This window comes from Alnus glutinosa, chromosome 1 (genome assembly GCF_958979055.1).
Source record: "Alnus glutinosa chromosome 1, dhAlnGlut1.1, whole genome shotgun sequence".
Lineage (NCBI taxonomy): Eukaryota > Viridiplantae > Streptophyta > Magnoliopsida > Fagales > Betulaceae > Alnus > Alnus glutinosa.
This window is the reverse complement of record NC_084886.1, coordinates 31,821,602-31,843,410: the sequence shown is the minus strand read 5'-3', so window position 1 is coordinate 31,843,410 and position 21,809 is coordinate 31,821,602. Positions and strand designations below refer to the sequence as shown.

Genomic DNA, 21,809 nt, shown 5'->3' with positions numbered 1-21,809 from the left:
ATGGCTTGGTCGAGTGTCTCATTGTCACTCCTTTCCGTGTCCATAAAGGAAACTCAAAATATTTTGGAATGCTGGGTAGCGTCCGAACGTGTTGCCATGTCGTCCAAACGTCTTGCAGAAACTTTCTAAATAGTGTCGACTGAAATCCAACTCCGTGTAGAAATTGGAGAAGCTTGACCTAGCGTCTGGACGGTGTTGCTCTGACGTCCAAACGTCTTCAACACTGAAGCTTCTAGACACTGAAGGGCGTTTGATGCCTTCAAAGGCCCGTTCAGACGGTTGCACAGGAATCGGTTGATCTGACTTGAAAATTGCATGGAATCTTCATGGACATCTTCTTAGAAACTTGTGACCAGCCACATGGCTTGAAACGAACACTGTTCATTTAACTTGAAGACTTTGAATAAAACTGATAAATCTATTTAAAAAGCAACCGCTACATAAAGTATTTTTTGTCATCTAGAATGTTGCCAACATAAAATACTAACAATGTCTAATATGGGCTTCACTCCCCACGCTTACTTCTGATAGGGGCCTTACTCCCCATGTTTAACTTTCTCACTTATTACTCAACACTGGGACTTACTCCTCCACGCTGGGGACTTACTTCCAACTTATTATTATTAGGTTAACAATATACAATATTGTCTCATGTTCTTAAAGCAGTGTATTCCTTTTCATAAAGCATTGTTAACGAACATCATAAATCTTAAAACATGTGAAATTTATATACCATGTTATTCATAGTATAATAAGGCTCATTTGAAACGTAGATATCATGCTTTTTAAAATAAGTATCATGTCTCCATAAGAATTTACTTACAAGCTTTGGAAATTGTTAAGGTCAACTCTGGACCCTGTACACTTTTTGCATTAATATTGTGTATCCTTATTAGCTTATATTCTTTATTTTATGTTCCTAAGCCATTATTTATTCAAATCATATGATCTTTAAAATGCCTTGAGAACTATTATTCTGATGCTTTGCCTTTATCCTAAATATTTGGGCAGCACAACGTCATGTTTACAATATCATAATACCACTTTGACATCATAACGGTTATATAGCATAACCACGTATTTTCATACGAGCATTACTACGACATTAATGCAATATTTATCTAAAACTTCTAAATTACTCACGCATTACAACATCGCCATTGTAGGATACCTAATGAAATTTAGGCAACACAATGACACTTTTGTAATATAATAACATTCTCTGAAATATTCAACCATACTTTTCCGAGCAATTTAATCATTATATCGACATAATTTAACTCTAAGAACTAGAATTTACGCAAACTAGAGATAAAAAGAATTTACCAAGCAATTTTAGAAAAATTACTTTCTGCGCTTCGAGAATACTATTCACGAGCTACTTGGCCTTTCTCCCTCATAATAGCTCTCATAACTTGTTGAATTTTTCTCTCTAAAGGTGAGAATGAAATTGTGTGAAGAAATGAATGAAGGAAGGGCCCCTATTTAGATTGTCTCGCTAGATTGATTTTTGAGGAGTTGGACCTACTCCTAAGTGGAGAGATGTGGCGTGATTTCGATAACCTACTTCATGATACTTTCTTGGGTTTTCTTTGGGAGTATTAACAGTTTTATGGTAACCCTATGATGATCCATTAGACTTGTTTATTTGAGACTCTGGGTACCTATTCGTTATAATTTCTTGCGTTACACTATGAATTGTGACACTATAAACGACAAATTTGTTGTCATTCATAATCTTTCTCGACAAAGCAACTATGATCATGACTTGTAGCAACGACATTTTTATCATTAGCGACGATAAAAAAAGTCGTCACGAATTGTCTATTAGTGACTCTAGGTTTAGAAGATATATCAGTCATGACGGTCCTATTTATAGAACTCTTCAAAAGAAGCCTGAAAACTGTAACTAGGGTTTCTGTTTGCATGGTGATGGTTGATTGAGTAAGTGAGCGATCGATTGGGTATTGTAATGCCGACCAATCCCACTTCGATCACGCTCAAATTGAGTCACTCTTTGACTCATGTTTGTGCATCATGAGTATGCAATCCAACTTTGATCGTACTTCGATAAATGTGATTTGTTTGCCAACTGTTCGATCATGTTTGTGCATGAACATGCAATCCAACATCGATGGATGTGATTTGTTTGCCAACTGTTCGATCGAGTTTTGATCGATGCAATTTGTTTGATAGTGATCGATCCGGCTTTGAACTAGCTACGATTGAACTCAATCCTAAATGGCAGGATTGATCGTTCATGCCCTAGATCAGTTGAGACACTTGGTTTTTCAATGTATTCAACATTTTTAGGTCAAAATCAAATTTTGCCACATCATAATAAAACCATAGGTTAAGTGTAGTCGTACTAACCTCGTAAGAGTATTCCTAGTAGTCTCATCAAAATAGCTTTTTAGTTATTTTGGTGAGCCAATTTGATAAAAACATGAAAAAACCACTCTCAACAGCATCACCACTTCAACCAAAAAGTTTTGATGAGTGAAATTACTCACCAATTCTGATGAGTAATATTCACTCACCAACTCGCTCACCAATTTTATTTCTCATTTCTCTCTCACATGATCAGCACACTTTCTTCATTTTTTCTCTCATTTTCTTCTCTCATCTCCCATCTTTTTCACACGATGATATCCTTATTTCATGGACATGAAGGTTTCTTTGTCCCTACATAAACTTTGTGGTTCTTTTCATAAAAAAAAAAAAAACCTTTATTTATCTTTATTCCTTTTTTCATTTATTTATCTTTATTTAATTTATTTTTTCTTTCTTTCTTGAATTTGGTTGAGAAGCCAATGAAAACTTCTGTGAATTTTTTAGCAATGATCTAATCTCAAGATGAAGGTGTATGATAGCTTGTTATATAAAAAGATTAAATAGAAAAAGAATAAAGAAATCTAAAAAAATATTATTTAAATGAAATAATGATAGTGAATAGTTAAAATGGTGAGACTGCTGAAAAAATTTAAAAAAAGTGGTTCACCAAAATAGAGAAAAATAATTTTTAATTACTTTAGTGAGTAAAATTTGAAGAAGCTACTAGGAATGCTCTAAAGAATCAAACTTGGGTTTGTAAGTGACGAGTGTATTCGTGAGCATGCTCAGTTATACAACGTACGTGTCTTTGATCTTCATTGCAAGGTTCGAGTCACTTAGACCTAAATGACTAGTGTTTTCTCCTATTATTTTGTACGTTGAGGGATATATATGTCAACACAATATTTAAGCACAACAGTTGCGTCGATCGATCTGTCAAGCACGAGAGACCACATTCTCTCTGGAAAGGAACATGAAAGGAAGTTATAATGCTGAGATATGCCATGGGGGAGCTGCTTATTCATCAAGGTAGTCGGCTTTTTTCTTATACAAATCAAAGAACGAAAGCATGCCTAGGATTGTTTCCAGATGATAGATTAATTAATGTAGGCAGGGTAGTTCGAAATTTGAAAGGAAAAAGGTCACGGACAGATGAGTCCATAAAGGCCAGGAAAAAACAAAAGACAGTAGGCAAGACAAAAATTGCCACATGAGCCTGGTAATTGCCATAAAAAAACAATGCTAGCTAGCTGCTATTCCTGCAGCCTCCAGTTGACGACCGCAACTCTTAGTCGATTCCGTTAAAATTATTCAAAAAATAAAAATATATAATAGAAAAGCTGTCTGTGGGAGTGAACTCGAGTGCTTTGTACGTTATCATGAGAGAGATGAGAAAATTTAATTGAAAGGGAGAGTCAACGAGACGAGAAAATACAACAGTTTGTAAAGCTTCCCTGGGACGTCAACATGCAGCCCTGAAATTCAGCGATCCTTTTCTTCTTAGAATTAGTGAATTAGGGCTTGTTAGGTATTAGGTGGCCGAACAAATTCTTCTAAATATTATAAACAACTCGGACAACAATTTTTTCTTCTTTATGTATATATCAACATCTCTCTCTGTCCACAGTTTTGCAGTATTAATATATTTAATTTAACATACCAATCCGACAAATAATAAATAATTTTTTCGCTTGTCGATTCTGCTGGAATGTAGTCAGCATGTGAAGATTCTCAAAGTCTGAGGCTCAGCGTCCTCATATTTTTGACATTCTACTCAACATGGCTTACGTCATATTCCTACTTTTTATTTATTTATTTTTTCTTTTTTGTGGACGACGTCCAAGACAAACCCAGTACGTTAGTTAGAGCTCTGAAATTTCTATGTAAAGTAACTAAATAAATATTAATTGCATATGCATGTTCTGAGTGATTAATTTGGATATAGGTTATTTTTTTTAATTTTTAATTTTTTACACTTAAGGCCATATATATATATATATATCAAGGGCTCTCTTTTTTATTTTTTTTATTATTATTTTTTTTTTCACATCTAATTAGTAGCTGGGCCTGAAAAAAACCACAATATATATAGTACTAGAGTATAGTGTAACAGAGATATAATTAATACTGAAATTTGATCAAATCGTTTTATTAGAAACGAAAAGAGAAAAGGTGAATGTAAAGAAAGTAATAAGGCATTCATATTCAGGAACGGAACCCTAAATAGTCAGAAGAAAAATAAAAAATAAAAAGGTGATATCAATCGCTTCACCTACATATTCAACGAACGAACATGCAAAATTAAGTAACGTGATCGATCTGGTAATATCATTTTGTTTCTTCTCAATATGTTTTCACTCAAGTGTTGTGCTTGCAAATGGTTGACTTGCATCAGGTTCGAAAGAGTTGATATTGATAGTATGTTGGTGTTCTCTTTGGGAATACCCGGCGCCCATGTTCCTTACCATCCCTCCCACCCCCAAGAAATCCAAGGTTAACTTATCAGACCCTCCAAAAGTACTCACAGCCAACTTTGGCTCGCTCCCCGCGGTGCTGAAATCTGTGTTACTATGGCGGCGTTCGCGTTCCTGTGTGAAGCCATCAAAGTTGTTATCCTGTCCTCCGAACATGGAAGAGTTCACATTGGCAAGAGAATTCATTAACCCTTGAAGATGGCTTGCATTTTCCATCCCTCCTCCATTACCACTGCCAAAACTGAAGCCCAGGTTAACCAACGAATTCTGCTTATCAGATGAGGAAGTAGCCACGCCTCTTAACAAGGAAGAATTATTGGAGCTTGTAGTTGATCCGATTTGGGCAGCTTTTTGAAGCAACGCAGTGGCGGACATATGTGAAGCAATGTTTTCAGGATGCAATATTGAATTACTGTTACTGAAGAGAGAAGATACTCCGGAGCCAACATGGTCACCCATGCCATTATTGTTGAGCTGATCGGGAATCAATAAGCCCGAAGAAGATGATAAATTGGCGCCAGTGTTGTTAGAAAAGAAGTTAATGTTAAAGAGATTGCTATGTGGAGAGGAATTGTTAGTGTTGGTTTGAAGGTCAGGAAGTTGCATAAGTCCATGCAAAGAAGGCTTGTTTGGGAAGCATGCTTGGTTTGAATCTGGCATGTATAACGCAGGTGAAGGCATCGGCTGTCCGAAGGAACAAGTGTTTGATATTGGAGGGATATTGAGGTGCTCAAATTTGGCACTGGTGCCCAGTCGTAACACATTACTAGATAGCTGGTTCTGATTTTGTACTTGTGATAGGCCTAAGCTCATTTGGTTGTTTCGAAAAAGATTACTACCGGCCATGCTAGGATGCCTTGCACTCTCCTGAGCCAGTGCATCACAGAAGGCCCTGTGAGTGATAAAACTGTCTCGCCTGCAACAAATTAGAATGGAAAGTAATTCATGACATGCTTTTGAGGATCAAATAAACACAAAACAGGATCAAATAAACACAAAACCGGATCAAATAACCTCTTTTAATTTTGTCATGCATGAGCACCAAATTGAAATGTCTTTCTATAAAATTATGTTTAATTACTCTGACAAGTTAGGCTCGTTTGAGTGTGTGAGTTTTTGAAAAATTGTGAATACCTAAAAAGCTTGTTTTTGAAATTTATGTTTGGATGATTTAGAAAATTAACCTGGGACAAAATTAGAAAAAATTATATAAAATCTGAGTAGAAGTTTATATTTGAAAAACAGTATTTGAAAAATCTTGATCATCCAAACATGCCATTAATTTCTTTAAAACTTCAAATACATTAATTACGAAATTAGATCAATCTTCCCAAACAACGAAGCAAGAAAGGTTCAAACATGCTAAAATTAAGAGAGTCATTATAACAAGGATTTGTTTCGGACAAAACTTTTCAAGGAGAACAGCAATAATTAATATCAAGGATTTGGATGATTCTTAGACACAGAACGGTAAAAAAGGAAGCCCAAAAGGTGAAGTCAAATAGTACTTTATTTACAAAGATAAGTGAATAGGAAAGTTAGAAATGCAAGTAATTTCACTTTCACATGAATTTTATTTATCATATTTTTTTTTTTGGGATTAGGAAGAGAAACTTCGTATATACGTACAATAGTCACAAGATAATTATATTGCATGTGTAAGATAAATTAACCTGAAACCCTTAAACACTAACTTCAACCAATAAAATCATGAGGAACATACGTACGTACCCAAGGGAATATTGGAAAAAGTAATTTTATTTTCACAAGAGGAAGAAAAAAAAAGTTTAGATGGGCCATAGAGTTTTACTGGACAATGGGAACTATTAAGCATTGGCTATCCAAAAACTATCTATAAAGAAAAAAGAAGAAAAACTATTGAAAAACTAAATTCCATTTCAAATATCTGAAGACTGGCTCTTAAATCAATGAACAAGCTAGGGAATCAATTTTCGAGCTTGATAGGAAGAAAATAAAAACAAGTGAACTGAAAACTCGATCCCCTTTCTGGGACTACGTACAATTAACGTAAAACCCACGAACCATCTATCTTCAATTGAAAGAATAATTTCATAACCTCGAAAATCAGCAATAAAAGATGATATTTTTAAAAGGATTCTTAAGCTAGAGTTTTGGTCCTGCACAATTAATGGAGAGTTACACTAGTATCACTGCTGAGAGAGAGAGAGAGAGAGAGAGAGAGAGAGAGAATCTTTGACCCCATGACCCTATTGTTTTCATGGGAAGAATTACCTGAAAGAGCTTAACCTGTGCATATGTAGCCAACTTGGAAGAGAACAAAACCAACAACTTATCCAATTCACATGAAAACAAACTCAGTAACAATATGCTTTCTAACATTTGTGTTACTACACGTGAATGAGAAAAAGATGAAGGGCGATGTTTTCGAGGGAGAAAGATGTTTCCTTGTTTTTTCATTTTTCTTTTGTCACCCCTAGACAATGGCAGTCTCACAGATTACTCACGTGGAAGCAGTCCTCCACAAAAACACACGGTGGATCGTGAAGACCACTCAGAGGGATATATGTTGGAAGCAAACAGATGCCTAAACTACTTTCGTTATTCACTCTTTTCCCTAGCTAGACTTTTGAGCAAGATCGATCGGCCTATAAGAGAAACTTCAAAAATCAAAGAAAAATCGCAACTTTACACTCTAACGAGCAGTGGTGTACTTTGTTTAATTACTCTATATATTTCAGATTCTATAATATGATTAATGTGAAATATTATGGATAAAGATGAATTACCTAGAGAAGAGAGTGCCGCAGTCGCATCTATATTCTCTAGTGCCACAGGTCTTGGAATGGGCCTTCCAATCAGACTGCACGGCATACCTCTTGGAGCACTTTTCGCACTTCCACTTCTTCTCGCCGTGCTTTCTCGAGTAGTGCTTTTTGATGCCAGTGAGGTCGCCGAGAGCCCTCGAAGGGTCGTGGTGGACGCATGTGGGCTCCGGGCACAGATACACCTTCCGTTTTGGTTCCTTTTTAGCCTTCTGCTTTAGCTTCCATGGCAGGTTGTGTCCTCTTCTGTGCAGCTGTAGGTTCTGCTCTCTTTGGAACCCCTTATTACATACCTCACATATGAACCTGTTTGTTGCCATTAGAGTCTTGGGAGATAGTGCGATTACCTCCGCATCTGGATCTGCCCCAAACAATCAACAATTAATTTAATAGGAATTTGTAAGAAATCATAGCTAGTGAAAATCCGGGGTTAGGGTTTTCATCATATAAGATGATTTCTTAAGTTAAAAGTGAGGAATAAGCAACGGTAGATCTGAAGAAAGATACTTGCTTGGATTTCCAGGTTGGTTTCTCCTTTTCTTTTGAGGTGCTGCAGTTGGAGCAGTTGAGGAAGTGACGGTAGAAGAAGCTTGTTGTGCTGTCTGGCTTTGATTCTCGTCTTTCGTTCCGAAAAACAAAGTGGATGAGGAAGCGGCGGCCATCTTGAAGAAATTGTATGTGAAGCAGCTGCTATTCTTGCTCTTTCTTTCTTTGGGCTCTCAGGATATGCTAATTAAACGTGTAAAAATCTAATGTAAAGAAAAAAGAAAAAAAGGGGCAATGTTGTTCAAACTAACTGATCATATATGATAGTTTTAGAATTACCCCTGGTCTATCTGTGTGGTGCCCCTTGAACTTCAGCTAGTTATCCACAAAGAACCAACAAGAAAGTATATCAGGGGGACAGCTACAATCCGCAAATAAAGAGAAGAAAACAATCAATCTGTAGACCTATGTGCTACTTGCTGTTGTTTATTTAAAAGGGTAAAATTGTTTCGGTCACTTTTATTGTATCTCAGTCATTGGAAAATGCCATTTAATGTCATGTACACATGCAGCATGCATACATGCATATGTACATCCATGCATATCCATATGCATACCCTTCTCTCTCTCTCTCTCTCTCTCTCTGTGCGCTGCTGATTTTTCTCATTCTTTTTCCATCGTACGTACTGAGAGAAAAAAAAAAAAAACAAAAAAAGAATTAAACAAATTAGCAATTGAGTGTTTGTATCATCAGTACTATTCATGGAGCTCTCACGCAGCCTAATGTGTCGTGATGCGGCGATGGTTTGGGGCCACTGAGCTGTAGGCGTCACACTCCCCGGTCTCTTGGCCTTGTCTAAATTCGTATCTTCTTGCTACCATCAGGATAAGCCTCACTCTTCCTTCCAATCCCCGGTCTCCACATATACATACCTCTACAGACTACACAAATTTATATTATTTGTGATATATACGACTCCATCATTTCTTAGCTTCTTTAAAAAATAATCCTTGTATGTCGTTACAGCCTAGCTCGATCGCTGCTTAATTCCAAGGTAATACAAATTTTATTTTTAATCTTTTTTTCAGGATAAACTGCACAGCCTCATTAGATAAAGACACAATACATATGCATGGTTCCCGATGGGAAAGATCATTTTTTTTTTTTTAGTAACTAAAAATTTATTGAAAAAACCAATCACAACAGAAAAATAATCCACAAACAACCCCTCAAAACTAAGAACGCCTAAAAGCAAGAGGAGGCCTACCTAAACAAATTAAAGCACCTACAAGGAAGCAAAATTATGCCAAAAAGAACGAAGAAGAAGAAAATTAATAGATTACATCATAAAAAACCCCCAAGACCCAGCTAGAAAGCAATTGATAGAAGAATCACAGAGAGTTAAAAGTATTGACTTTGAATCTAACTCAAAGCATAATCTCTTAAATAATTCACTCGGAATCCTATTTCTGTTCTTAAATATTCTAGTATTTTTCTCCTACACCATAGAGTATACACGGTAGCAATCATCATAATTCTAACCACAATAGAGATAAAAAAAACATTTTCCGACGAAATTAGAGGCCATCCACCAAATAAAGTCCTCTTAACTCATACTAGCCCATGGATTGCATTTTTAATTATTTTTGATAACCAAAGAATATTGCATCTGATGCAGGGGGGATCCGAGTCAGACGATGCTGAGTTGTCAGATTGCACATTGATGACGCTGGGTTACCTGGAGCAGGCAGATTAGCGCAAGATTGACAAGAAATCGTGATCTAGCCTAATTGAGACAATTTTCAAGTGCGCGGTAGTATTTTGGCCATAACTTTGGCTACGAGTATCCAATTCGCACATATGATCCCCATTCGGAAAGCTCTCTTCGGCGCGTACGTCATGGCCACTAGCTACACTCGGTGCGCCTCCTTTCGAGCCGAAAATCCATTGTTTTCCCTTTAAAAACCCTAATTTTAGATATTTTTTTTCTTTTCTGGTAACTTTTCGTTTATTGTTTAGGAGGTGATTCTGAGCCTGATTTGGGCCAAATTTTTGGTAGCCGACTTATTTTATTCTATATTTTGTTTTATTAAGGTTATTAGGGTTTTGCTATTTTTGGTAATTTTCAGCTATATTAGCCCGGTTTGTAGGCGTTTTTGAATAGACGATTGATTATTGATATTCTCTCAGAGTTAGTCTATGTGTTTTTGGGATAATTATTCTGTTTTCTTCCTTGCAAACTGCCTATTAAATTGCCTGCAGAATAATCACTATTCTGTCTGGCGTCAATTGGTATCAGAACTTCAGCACTTTCCTGAGACGAGTACTTCATTAGTTTCGATGGCTGGTGGTCGTGGTGGTAACGTTCAGGATGTGATGATTGAGGATTTGCAAAAACAAGTTGCAGAGTTAACCTAGCGCCTAGTGGAGCAGGAAGTTGGCAATCATGAGATGGAGAACTCTGATTCTGATTCCACCTTCGACAACCCGTATCACAATCCTGCTCCATACTGGGAGCACCGTGGTTGGGAAAGTCATCATAGAGCCCTCGGTTTCAAAGTAGACTTGCCCGAGTTTTCTGGCACGCTACAAGCCGAAGGTTTCATCTATTGGTTAAATGAGTTAGAGCGGATTTTTGAGTATAAGGAAGTCCCCGATCACGACAAAGTGAAACTGGTCGCTATCAAATTAAAGGGTAGAGCATCTGCGTGGTGGGAGCAGTTGAAGCGGTCAAGAGAGACGCAGGGCAAAGCCAAGATCACCGATTGGGAGAAGATGAAGAACAAGATGAAGAGCCACTTCCTTCCTTTCGGCTAGACTCAAACCCTGTTTCAGCGACTTCACTCGTTGAGGCAAGGCATGAGATCGGTGGATGATTACACAGAGGAGTCAGTTGGTAGCACGGAACAATCTATCTGAGACAGAAGAGCAGATGGTGGCGTGGTATTTAGGAGGATTGCGACAATCCCTACAAGATGCCCTCAGCCTGCACTCGTTGTGGACGGTTTCTGAGGCCTATCAGCGTTCACTTATCACAGAGAAGCAGCAGAATAAGTGACCAATGGTCAGAGGTGATCAAGGCAATCACCCGGTTCGGTCCCAAGAACCCCGTCCTATCCAGCCGCCGACGCAGGGTAATTCTAACCCTAATATTAAATGTTTTAGATGTGGTGAACATGGACATAGGGTGACTAATTTCAGGAAACCTGCCAGCCAGATTGGCAAGAATCTTCTACTTGAGGAAGACGTAGTAGACTCTACGTATGAGGAGATTGGAGATCCAGTGTATGATGATGATGGAGATGAAGATGTACTGTATGGGGACGGCCAATAGACTCTGGTAATTCGTAAGAGTCTACTGACTCCCAAGGGCGACTCTGGAGACGAGTGGTTACGAAACAATATTTTCCACACAACTTGCACAGTGGCCAACAAAGTCTGCAAAATGATCATTGACAGTGGCAGTTGTGAGAACGTAGTGTCTGAAGAGGCTGTCCAGAAGTTGCAGTTGAAGACAGATCGTCATCCCAAGCCATACAAGCTATCGTGGCTCAACAAGGGTAGTGAGGTAAAAGTAGATAGATGATGCCTAGTGTCCTTTTCTGTTGGCAAGAAATATTTTGATAATGCTTGGTGTGATGTAGTATCTATGGATGCTTGTCATATATTGTTAGGCAGACCTTGGCTGTATGATCGTAGTGTGGTGCATGATGGCAGGAAAAATACATATTCCCTTAGCATCAAAGGGAAGAAGATTGTGTTGGCACCTCGCTGGGAAGGAATCGATCCTACCCTGGTAGTTGATAATACTAACATGCTCTCTATGTCCAGGTTTTTAGTCGAAGTTGAGCGTGAAGATAGAGTTTATGCTTTATTGCCTTGTGGGCATAGTTCAGTAGATGAGACTCTAGATTTGACACCAGAGGTCCAGCAGCTGCTAGCAAAATTTTCTGACCTAATGCCAGAAGATTTTCCTCTCGGACTACCACTTATGCGAGATATCGAACACCAGATTGACCTGATTCCTGGGTCGATTTTGCCTAATAGGCCAGCTTATCGTCTCAGTCCCAAGGAAGCGGAAGAGTTGCAGCAACTGGTGGTAGAGTTGCTGGAGCGGGGCTACATCCGTGAGAGTATGAGCCCATGTGCAGTTCCTGCCCTGCTTGTACCAAAGAAAGATGGTTCTTGGCGCATGTGTGTTGACAGCAGAGCAATCAACCGGATCACAGTCAAATATCGGTTCCCAATTCCCCGCTTGGATGATATGTTAGATCAGTTGTCTGGCTCTAAGGTCTTCTCAAAATTAACCTTAAAAGCGGCAACCACCAGATCAGAAGAAGGCCTGGAGATGAGTGGAAGACAGCGTTCAAGATGCAGCATGGTTTTTACGAGTGGATGGTGATGCCTTTTGGGTTGTCCAACGCACCCAGCACTTTTATGAGGTTCATGCTCCAGGTTCTGTGGCCTTTTATGGGGAAATTCGTTGTGGTTTACTTCTACGATATCCTCATCTACAGCCCGACTTGGGTGTCACATTTTGATCACCTCTGTGCTGTTTTCAGTGTGTTGAGGACGGAGCACCTATTCGTCAACCAGAAGATTTGTTCTTTCTTCACTACTTCTGTAACTTTTCTTTGTTTTGTTGTATCTACTGATGGTGTTCATGCAGATCAGTCAAAGATAGATGCAGTCTTGGAGTGGCCCCAGCCAAAGACCTTGCACGATGTCAGGAGTTTCCATGGGTTGGCATCTTTCTATTGCCGATTCATCAGGAATTTCAGCACCCTAATCGTTCCCATCATAGAGTGTCTCAAGGGACGTGAGTTCCAGTGGTCTGAGGAGGCAGAGACCAGTTTTCAACTGGTCAAGCAGAAGATGACAGAGGCACCAGTTTTGGCACTCCCTGATTCTGAGAAGGTGTTCAAAGTAAACTGTGATGCATCCGCAGTTGGCATTGGTGGTGTTCTTAGTCAGGAGGGGCGGCCCATAGCTTTTTTTAGTGAGAAGCTATCGGGACCAAAGAAGAATTATACCACCTATGACCTAGAGTTCTATGCCATCGTCCAGTCCCTGAAGCATTGGCGTCACTACCTAGTGTAGAAGGAATTTATTCTCATCACTGATCATAAGGCTCTGAAGTACATCAATGGCCAACACAAGCTGAGCAGACGACACGCCAAGTGGGTGGCGTATTTACAGGAGTTCACCTTTGCACTAAGGCACCAAACAAGAAGTCTAAACCGTGTCGCAGATGCCTTGAGCCATCGTACGTTGCTCCTCACCACCATCAGTACTAGAGTTGCAGGGTTTGACACTTTTACTGAAATGTATGCAGCCGACCCTTCCTTTGGGAAGATAATTCAGGAGGTAACAGATGGTCATCGTTTTGATTTTATTTTACATAATGGTTATCTGTTTTATGGGTTACAGCTGTGCATTCCAGATTGCTTCTTGAGGCAGCAGATTATTAGTGAACTTCATAATGAGGGTCACTTCGGGCAGGACAAAACGTTGTCTTTTATCTCTTCTGATTACTACTCGCCCAAGTTGACCAGTGATGTGGCCCACTTTGTGGAGAGTTGTTATGTGTGTCAGAAGTCCAAGGGTGTTCTCACCAATGCAGACCTGTACACTCCATTACCGGTTCCTGAAGCTCCTTGGCTCGATGTCAGCATGGACTTTGTGTTGGGCTTGCCCTGTACCCAATGGGCTTGTGATTCCATTTTAGTTGTGGTTGACAGGTTTTCCAAGATGGCCCATTTTGTAGCTTGCAGGAAGACCATGGATGCTGCTCGGATTGCCCATCTTTACTTCAGGGAGATTGTACGTCTCCATGGTGTCCCTCGATCTATCACCTCAGATCGAGATACCAAATTTATTAGTATTTTTTGGAGTCTATGGGGAAAACTGGGGACAAAGTTGAATTTTAGCAGTGCCTACCACCCCCAGATGGATGGTCAGACAGAAGTGTTGAACCGGAGTTTGGGAAACCTTTTGCGGTGTTTAGCAGGGACTAAACCAAAACAGTGGGATTTGGCCCTACCTCAAGCAGAATTTGCCTACAATAGATCAAAGAGCAGGACCACAGGAATGAGCCCATTCGAGATTGTTTATGGTCAGAATCCATCCGGAGTACTGGACATCGCTCCTATCCCACGTGTAGGTCGTTTGAATCCTAAGGCAAATGAGCTGCCCGAACATCTTCGGGGCATCCATGAGCAGGTAAAACTGGCCATTCAGAAGAGCAATGACAAGTACAAGGCTCGGGTGGACCGTCATCACCGTCAGGTACTTTTTTATGTTGGTGATTTTGTTTGGGCACTCGTAACTCGTGATCGGTTTCCAGTTGGCGAGTATAATAAGCTTAGGGAGCGGAATATTGGAACCTGTGAGATATTGCAGAAGATCAATGACAACGCCTACATGTTGCGTCTCCCCAGTCATTTGAAGACTTTTGATGTCTTTAATGTGAAGCACTTGAGTCCTTGTTTTGCGAATTCCGATGACATTGCTGTGAACTCGAGGGCGAGTTCTTTCCAACCCGGGGTGACTGATGCAGGGGGATCTGAGTCAGACGACGCTGAGTTGTCAGATTGCACATTGATGGCGCTGGATTACATGGACCAGGCAGATCAGCGCGAGATTTGCAAGAAATCGTGATCTAGCCTAATTGGGGCAATTTCTGAGTGCGCTGCAGTATTTTGGCCATAACTTTGGCTACGAGTATCCGATTTGGGCATATGACCCCAATTCGGAAGCTCTCTTCTGCGCGCACGTCGTGGCCACTAATTATGCTTGGTGCACCTCGTTTTAAGGCCAAAATCTGCTGTTTTCCCTTTAAAAAAAAACTAATTTTATATTTTTTTTTCCTTTTATGGTAACTTTTCGTTTATTGTTTAGGAGGTGATTCTGAGCCCAATTTGGGCCAGTTTTTTGGCAGCAGACTTATTTATTTATTTATTTTTTCTATATTTCGTTTTATTAAGGTTATTAGAGTTTTGCTATTTTTGGCAAATTTTAGCTATATTAGCCCGGCTTGTGGGCGTTTTTGAACAGACGATTGATTATTGATATATTCTCAGAGTTTGTCTGTGTGTTTTGGGGATAATTATTCTGTTTTCCTCCTTGCGAACTGCCTATTGAATAGCCTGCAGAATAATCACTATTCTGTCCGGCGTCAGCATCTATTCCAAAGATTATACTGATTTTTTGAGAATGGATAGCAAACAAAAATATGGTCCATATTCTCCTCACCCAACCCGCATAAAATACATTTCTATCACCTCCTAAAGCAAGTCCATAGCAACCAATTAGGAAAAAAAAAAATTAAAGTCAATAGCAGCCAATCTAGCTATCTTGGATAAACAACCTTTTTTTAATTGCAAGCTATGCTATATTCCCCTTAGCATATTAATCGGATACAGAAGGGTGTTGGAGAAAAATACTGAAATGGGAAATAATCAAATTTGGTCCTTAAGTTTTCACACAACCTTCAATTTAGGTAATCAATTTTTAATTTTGACATATAGATCCCCTAGGTTTTCCTCTTATGTCGAATATATAGGTCCTCCCTTAACTTAATGTCCAATTAATTAACATTATTTCACATTAGCGACCAATCAATTAATATCACGTACCTCTCATTTGACATGTCATTTAACTACTATAGCTGCCATGTGGCATAGTTACTTTAAAATTACAAATGTACCCTAAATAAAAAATTACAAATTATATTTGTAATTTAACGTAGCTATGTCATGCGGCACATATAATGGATACATAACATGTCAAACGAGAGCCACATGGCATTAATTGATTGGTTTGATGTGGCATATAACACCAATTCATTGGAGAGTGTACGTAAGTCGAACGGAGGATTTATTTTAAAAAAAAATTATGATGACCAAATTGCTTCGAAATAAAAAATTTAAAGACTAAATTTTATTTTTTTGGAATTGCTCAACTTTAGCAAATTGGGTTATTCCTCAACTTATTTATTTATTTATTTTTTCTATTAAAATGAGGGAACGGTTACAAGGGAATTCCTCATCTTATTAATTATCGTTGCAATTAGGTGCTTTTGTGTTTATTTTGTTTTTCGGTTTGGGTGACTTAGAGCTGTTGTTTAGACGTTGGTTTGTTTTTGGCTGATTTCGTCCTTGTATTCTATTTTGACTTGTGTTTGAAAAATGTGTCATTAATGATTTTTTTTTAAAAAAAAAGGGAAAATTTACGGTTTCAACTTGAATGATAAATCTTGGCACTAATCGGATTTTGACAGAAGTAATCTTACAATTTTAAAATCTAACATGCATGCAATTTATTTTAGGTGATGCAAAAGTGATAGCTCTCATGGTGGGATTTGAAAATGATGTATCTTTTAAAAGTACCCTCTATGCAACTAAAATCACGCCCCCTCCTTGCCTTTGATCCTTTTAAGTTTTAAAAAGTTACTCTTTGTTAGAAAATATTATGGACTTTGATAATTGTAATTTTCTATAATCAGAGTTGAATCCTATAATATATTCTAATGAGTAATGTTTCCTGCACAATAACTGTACACACTTCGTACAACAATGCTGACGTGAAAATGATTTTCACAATAAAAAAATAGTAATGTTTCCTGTATAACAAAAAACAAAAAATGAAAATCATTTTCACATCATATAAAGTGTGTATATTTATTGTGCAGGAAATATTACTCTACTATAATACTCTTGCAATGAGCAATTTTTTAGTGGTGATTACAATTAATTATTGCCCCCACACAATTCAGTTTATGCAATAAGTATATTTTGGTAAGTGCTTTTTATCTTTTCAAAACCAAATTACAATTACTAGTCCTATTATATATAAAATGCAAATGCTATATAAATTCGTCAATTATGTAACACACTTTCCTTCATTAAGCTACAACCATTGTGTTGTTTCTTGTTTGAGAAGAAAAATGCACATTAGATGCTTTCATGTCTTGGTTACATTATTTGGATTATAAGAGCGTACCAAAAAAGAGGATCTTTTTCCTAGTATTTCTTTTCTCTACCCTTGTTGATATATGAATTTACCACTTTCTAATGGTTATATTTTTTTTGGGAAAAGCAATAGAAGTTCTTTTTTTTTTTTCTTTTTTTTTTTAAACAAATAAATAAATAAATAAAGTAGGGAAGGGAAGATTACAACATGACAAATAAAAAGAAAGTGTGGGCAACCTAAACAAACCAAAGCAACCAGAAAACAATGCTATAAAACCTAAAATTGTCATAAATGGGTCAACTAAATGATCAGGTCCATTGGGAGAATTGGGGCTGCCATCGAAGGCAGTAAATGCAGGCAAAGTTCCGTAAATGGAACAACCTTTAAAGTAGCAGCTGCGGAAAGCAAAGAGACACTCCACAACAACAGAACAAGCACTGAATGAGGTTGGATCAGAGCTACAGAAGAGAAACCACACCACAGAGAATAAAGCTTGCAACAAGATCTATGAATCTCTATAGCCCAAAAGCTAGAATCAACTATGGAGAACCGTTACTAGAGGATCGGGGAAGATGGCGAGTAGACACGTGGACCAAAACAAAGTGAAGATGGAGGCGGCTCGTGTAGTGCACGTCTAGGTGCAGGACTTCGACTGGAGCAAAGGAGACTGGTAGAGGTGAAGACAGGGCACATGTGTTGACATGGAGAACAAAAGTCCACAGCTATGACTTTGTTGCAGATGAAAAACCAAAGAAAAAAATAGAGAAAAAGAAAACTAGGGAAGGGATGCAGGGTGGTGTAGTGGGTTTGTAATAACAAACAACAATAGAATCACAACTCTTCTCAAACCAAGATTCTATCAAGGAATCGAGGCAAAATGGATAAAAAATCACTGATAGAGCATTTCATATTGATAAACTGATAAAAATACATAAGCTGGATGTAAAGACCAAGAAATTAAATAGGGAGTTTAGCAATTAATAAATTACATTTATTAAATAGATGGGACAAATAATTATATTCTAGGTAGTAATATTTATGTTAAGAAAATAAAATAAGTCTATGTTAAAATAATATAGCTATAGCGATAATAATAATGGGTCCTAATGAAATAAATAATTAATTGAATGGATTGAATGTAATTAAAATATGTGGGGGTTAAATGTAAATGGTTAAATGATAGAGTTATTAGAAATAAGGGTCCTAATGTAATTAATAGAAGTTGAGGTTTTAAAATAAAAGGAAATTCCCCTTGCCACGTGTCAGCTCGTGATTGGTCTAGAGAAGATTGCATTATCCATTCCCCTTATTTCTCCACCAAACTAGTGTCCTTTTCCCCTTTCTCTTTCTTTTCTTTTCCCCTTTTTTTTTTTTTCTCTCGGTTTCACGCAGTACTCCCTCTCCCTTTTCCTTTTCTTTCTTTCTCTACCTCTCCTCTCCATCACTCACGCACGCATAACACCCAGCCCGACTCCCTCTTCCTCTTTTCTCCTTTCCTCTTCTACCCATTGAGATCGTGAGCAAGCAGTCCGAGAGAAGGAGAAACAAAGATTGAGTGAAGGAGCGAAAAAACCATGGGTGAGGATGATTTTTGGCCGTTGGCGGAGTGGTTTTGGGAGCTGGGTGGTTAGACCCCCATTGTAGGGTGGAGGCAACGGTTGAAGCAGTGGACTCCGGCCCTGTTTTGGTGAGATCCTCATTTCCCTTGTATTCTATTTGCTTGGATTTCCATTGATTTTATGTAGATACTGATTGGAGGGTGAATTTTGTGGGTATGTGTTGGATGATTTATGGTTGTTTTGGATTTGTAGGTTTAAGGTTGATGTTGACCGGAAATTGGTAAATGGAAAAATCCCTAACCCTATTTCACTGTATTTTCGGAATACCCATTGTCTAAATATCATGAAATTGTATCTTGTTCTTAGGGTTTTGATTGGGTTTTGCTTGAGATGAAACCTAGGGTTTGATTGTGATTTTAGGTTGGGTTCCTTATTATGCTTGTATGGGTATGTTGATTATGAAATTGGTATTGGGCTTTGGTGAAAATTGGGTTATGAGGTATATGGAATTTGGAAGATAAATTGTGAATTGATGATGTAGATGGTAATTGATTTTGAGTTGTTTGTTGAAGAGATTGACTCTATGTGTTGGATTTACCAATAACCATTGGTTTGTGACTTTATTGTGATATCGGAATGTAGGGGCTAATTGTTGTTGAGGATTGTTGTTAATGAGGTGCTTTCTTTGGGACCAGTTAGGAGTTGAATTGGTGAATTGATTGATTAGCATGTTGATGGAATTTTGGTAGTGTTAGTTTGGTGTTCAATATGCTAGAATGAATTGTTGATTTGATATTGGTCTTATGAGTAATAGAGGAGTTGAGTTTAATATGAAAAATGAGGATTCCAAAGTATTTGTAGGATTATAGTGGAATTGATCTTTAGTATGGGTTTTGATGTGTAATTGGTTAATGAGGGTTAATATGTTATCCATGACATGCATATGATGTTGGATATTTTAGGGGTTGATGAAATTGTATTAGGTTATGGTGATAGATGATAAGCTTTTATTCTTGTACTAATTGGGTAATGAGAAACAAAGTAACAAAGTTTAGGGGCCTAAGATGGATACCAAGTAAATAAGTAGAAGATAGCTAAAGTAGACTCTAGAGCTTAACTATGGCAATAGGTTTAACAAAGGGAGCAAGTAAATAGAGTAATGTAAGAGTATATTAAATAGATGAACTACATAAAGATTACGACATGGAGAGAGTTAATACATAAGTACATCAATATTCAGGTAAGAGGCAAATAGAATGTGAAACTTATAGTTTGACCTAATTAAGTCCATAGCCCATTAAATCGTTTAGGTTTTATAAATTAAGCTACTTGGAAGGTTAGAAACTAATAAGAGCAAAGTAATAAATGTAGTAGGCTAAGATTAGAAGAGCAAAGGGTAGTGATGTCCAAGACAATCCAAGTCGGTAAGTATATATGTATAAGTGTTAGAAACACATAAATAAGCATTCTATGCACACACACACACACACACACACACACACACACACACACACACACACACACACATATATATATGGATATGGACCAAATACTAGTGAATAAGCAAATTATAAAGCTTAATAGCTAATAATGATGTAAGCTAATAAAAATAGTAAATACATCTTATAATTAATAAACAAGGTAAAGTAGAAACCTAGAACCAATAGTAAACCTAATAATAGCTTAAGGTACCTAACTAGATTTAGGAGCGTGTGATGTGATGTGTGAGCACGCGGGTAATTTATGTGTCATAGAGTCTAGAGTTCAATAGCTTAGTCTAATATCATATATGTTTGCAGGTACGTAAGGTGTAGACTTCAATTGTTCTCCAATGGTGAGTTCAAGGTAACTAGAACGTGAGGACATTCGAGTCATTTGTCCAATGCAGCCAAGGTGAGTATTCTACTCACTGAGGGACCTTAGGAATTTATATATATGAATTGCTATGTTTGGTTTAATTGGATGTTAACTCCATGATGATGATTTGGTATATGAAATTATGAACTATATTGTGAAAATAAAATATGTTGATGAATTGATATTGAAGAATGCATGAGATTTGTATTGTGACTGGAAATGTGATAATGAGATAATGTGGAGATATGTATTAAGCTACATGTGAATGGATAACATGATGTTGGAAATATATATATATATATATATATATATATATATATATATATATATATATATATATATATATAAATGTGTGTGTGTGTGTGTGTGTGTGTGTGTGTGTGTGTGTGTGTGTGTGTGTGTGTGTGTGATTGAATTGAGAATTGTTGAATTGAGAATATGATGATAAGTTAATGTTGAGATGATTGAAATTGATATGTTTGTAATTATTGGGGATTGGGTAACATGAAATATATTATGAATATGGTATGCGTCGGAAGGAAGATGAATGAGAATAATGTGATTGAGTTGTAGATTGCGGGAATTGAATATGTTATGATACTGGTAGTATATGAATACTTAGTATACAAGGTAAGCCTAGGGTATGTGGCTCTAGCACTTGTGTATTGTTGCCCTGCGGGTATGTGGCTTTATGGGTGGTGTTAAAGGTAAGTCTAGGGTATGTGGCTTTACGGGCAGTGTTAAAGGTAAATCTAGGGTATGTGGCTCTAGCACTTGTGTATTGGTGCCCTACGGGTATGAGTCTTTACGGGCGGTGTTAAAGGTAAGTCTAGGGTATGTGGCTCTAGCACTTGTGTACTATTGCCTTGCGGGTATGTGGCTTTACGGGCAGTGTTAAAGATAAGTCTAGGGTATGTGGCTTAAGCACTTGTGTATTAGTGCCCTGCGGGTATGTAGATTTACAGGCGGTGTTAAAGGTAAGTCTAGGGTATTTGGCTCTAGCTCTTGTGTATTGTTGCCCTGCGGGTTGTAGCTTTACGGGCGGTGTTGACAGTAAGCCTAGCATTGAAGTGCTAGCACTCGTGAGATGTGTGGAATATTGTTTATGGTATGTGAAAAATGAAATTGACTTCTAATATAAAGCAAGTGTGTGCACAAAGTGTTAACAAAATAACAATGCGGAAAATAAATGACAAAATAATTTTTGTTAACGAAGTGGAAACTCAAGATGAGAAATACCACTCCGGGGTAGCCAAACCCAGGATATCCACTATTCAGAAGACAAGACTAGATACAGAGTAGTAACACTCACATACCCCTG

General features: G+C 37.8%; 1 protein-coding gene across 1 annotated transcript; it reads right to left on the bottom strand.

The window, feature by feature from the left end:
* Positions 1-4,511: 4,511 nt before the first annotated feature.
* LOC133878513 (protein indeterminate-domain 4, chloroplastic-like) lies at positions 4,512-8,595 on the bottom strand. Its single transcript, XM_062317072.1, has 4 exons — positions 8,438-8,595; positions 8,124-8,341; positions 7,577-7,973; positions 4,512-5,724 (listed from the first exon to the last, which is right to left on the bottom strand). Exons 2-4 carry the CDS (start codon positions 8,272-8,274, stop codon positions 4,689-4,691), a joined length of 1,584 nt encoding a protein of 527 aa, XP_062173056.1. The 5' UTR covers positions 8,275-8,341; positions 8,438-8,595; the 3' UTR covers positions 4,512-4,688.
* Between the last annotated feature and the right edge of the window lie 13,214 nt (positions 8,596-21,809).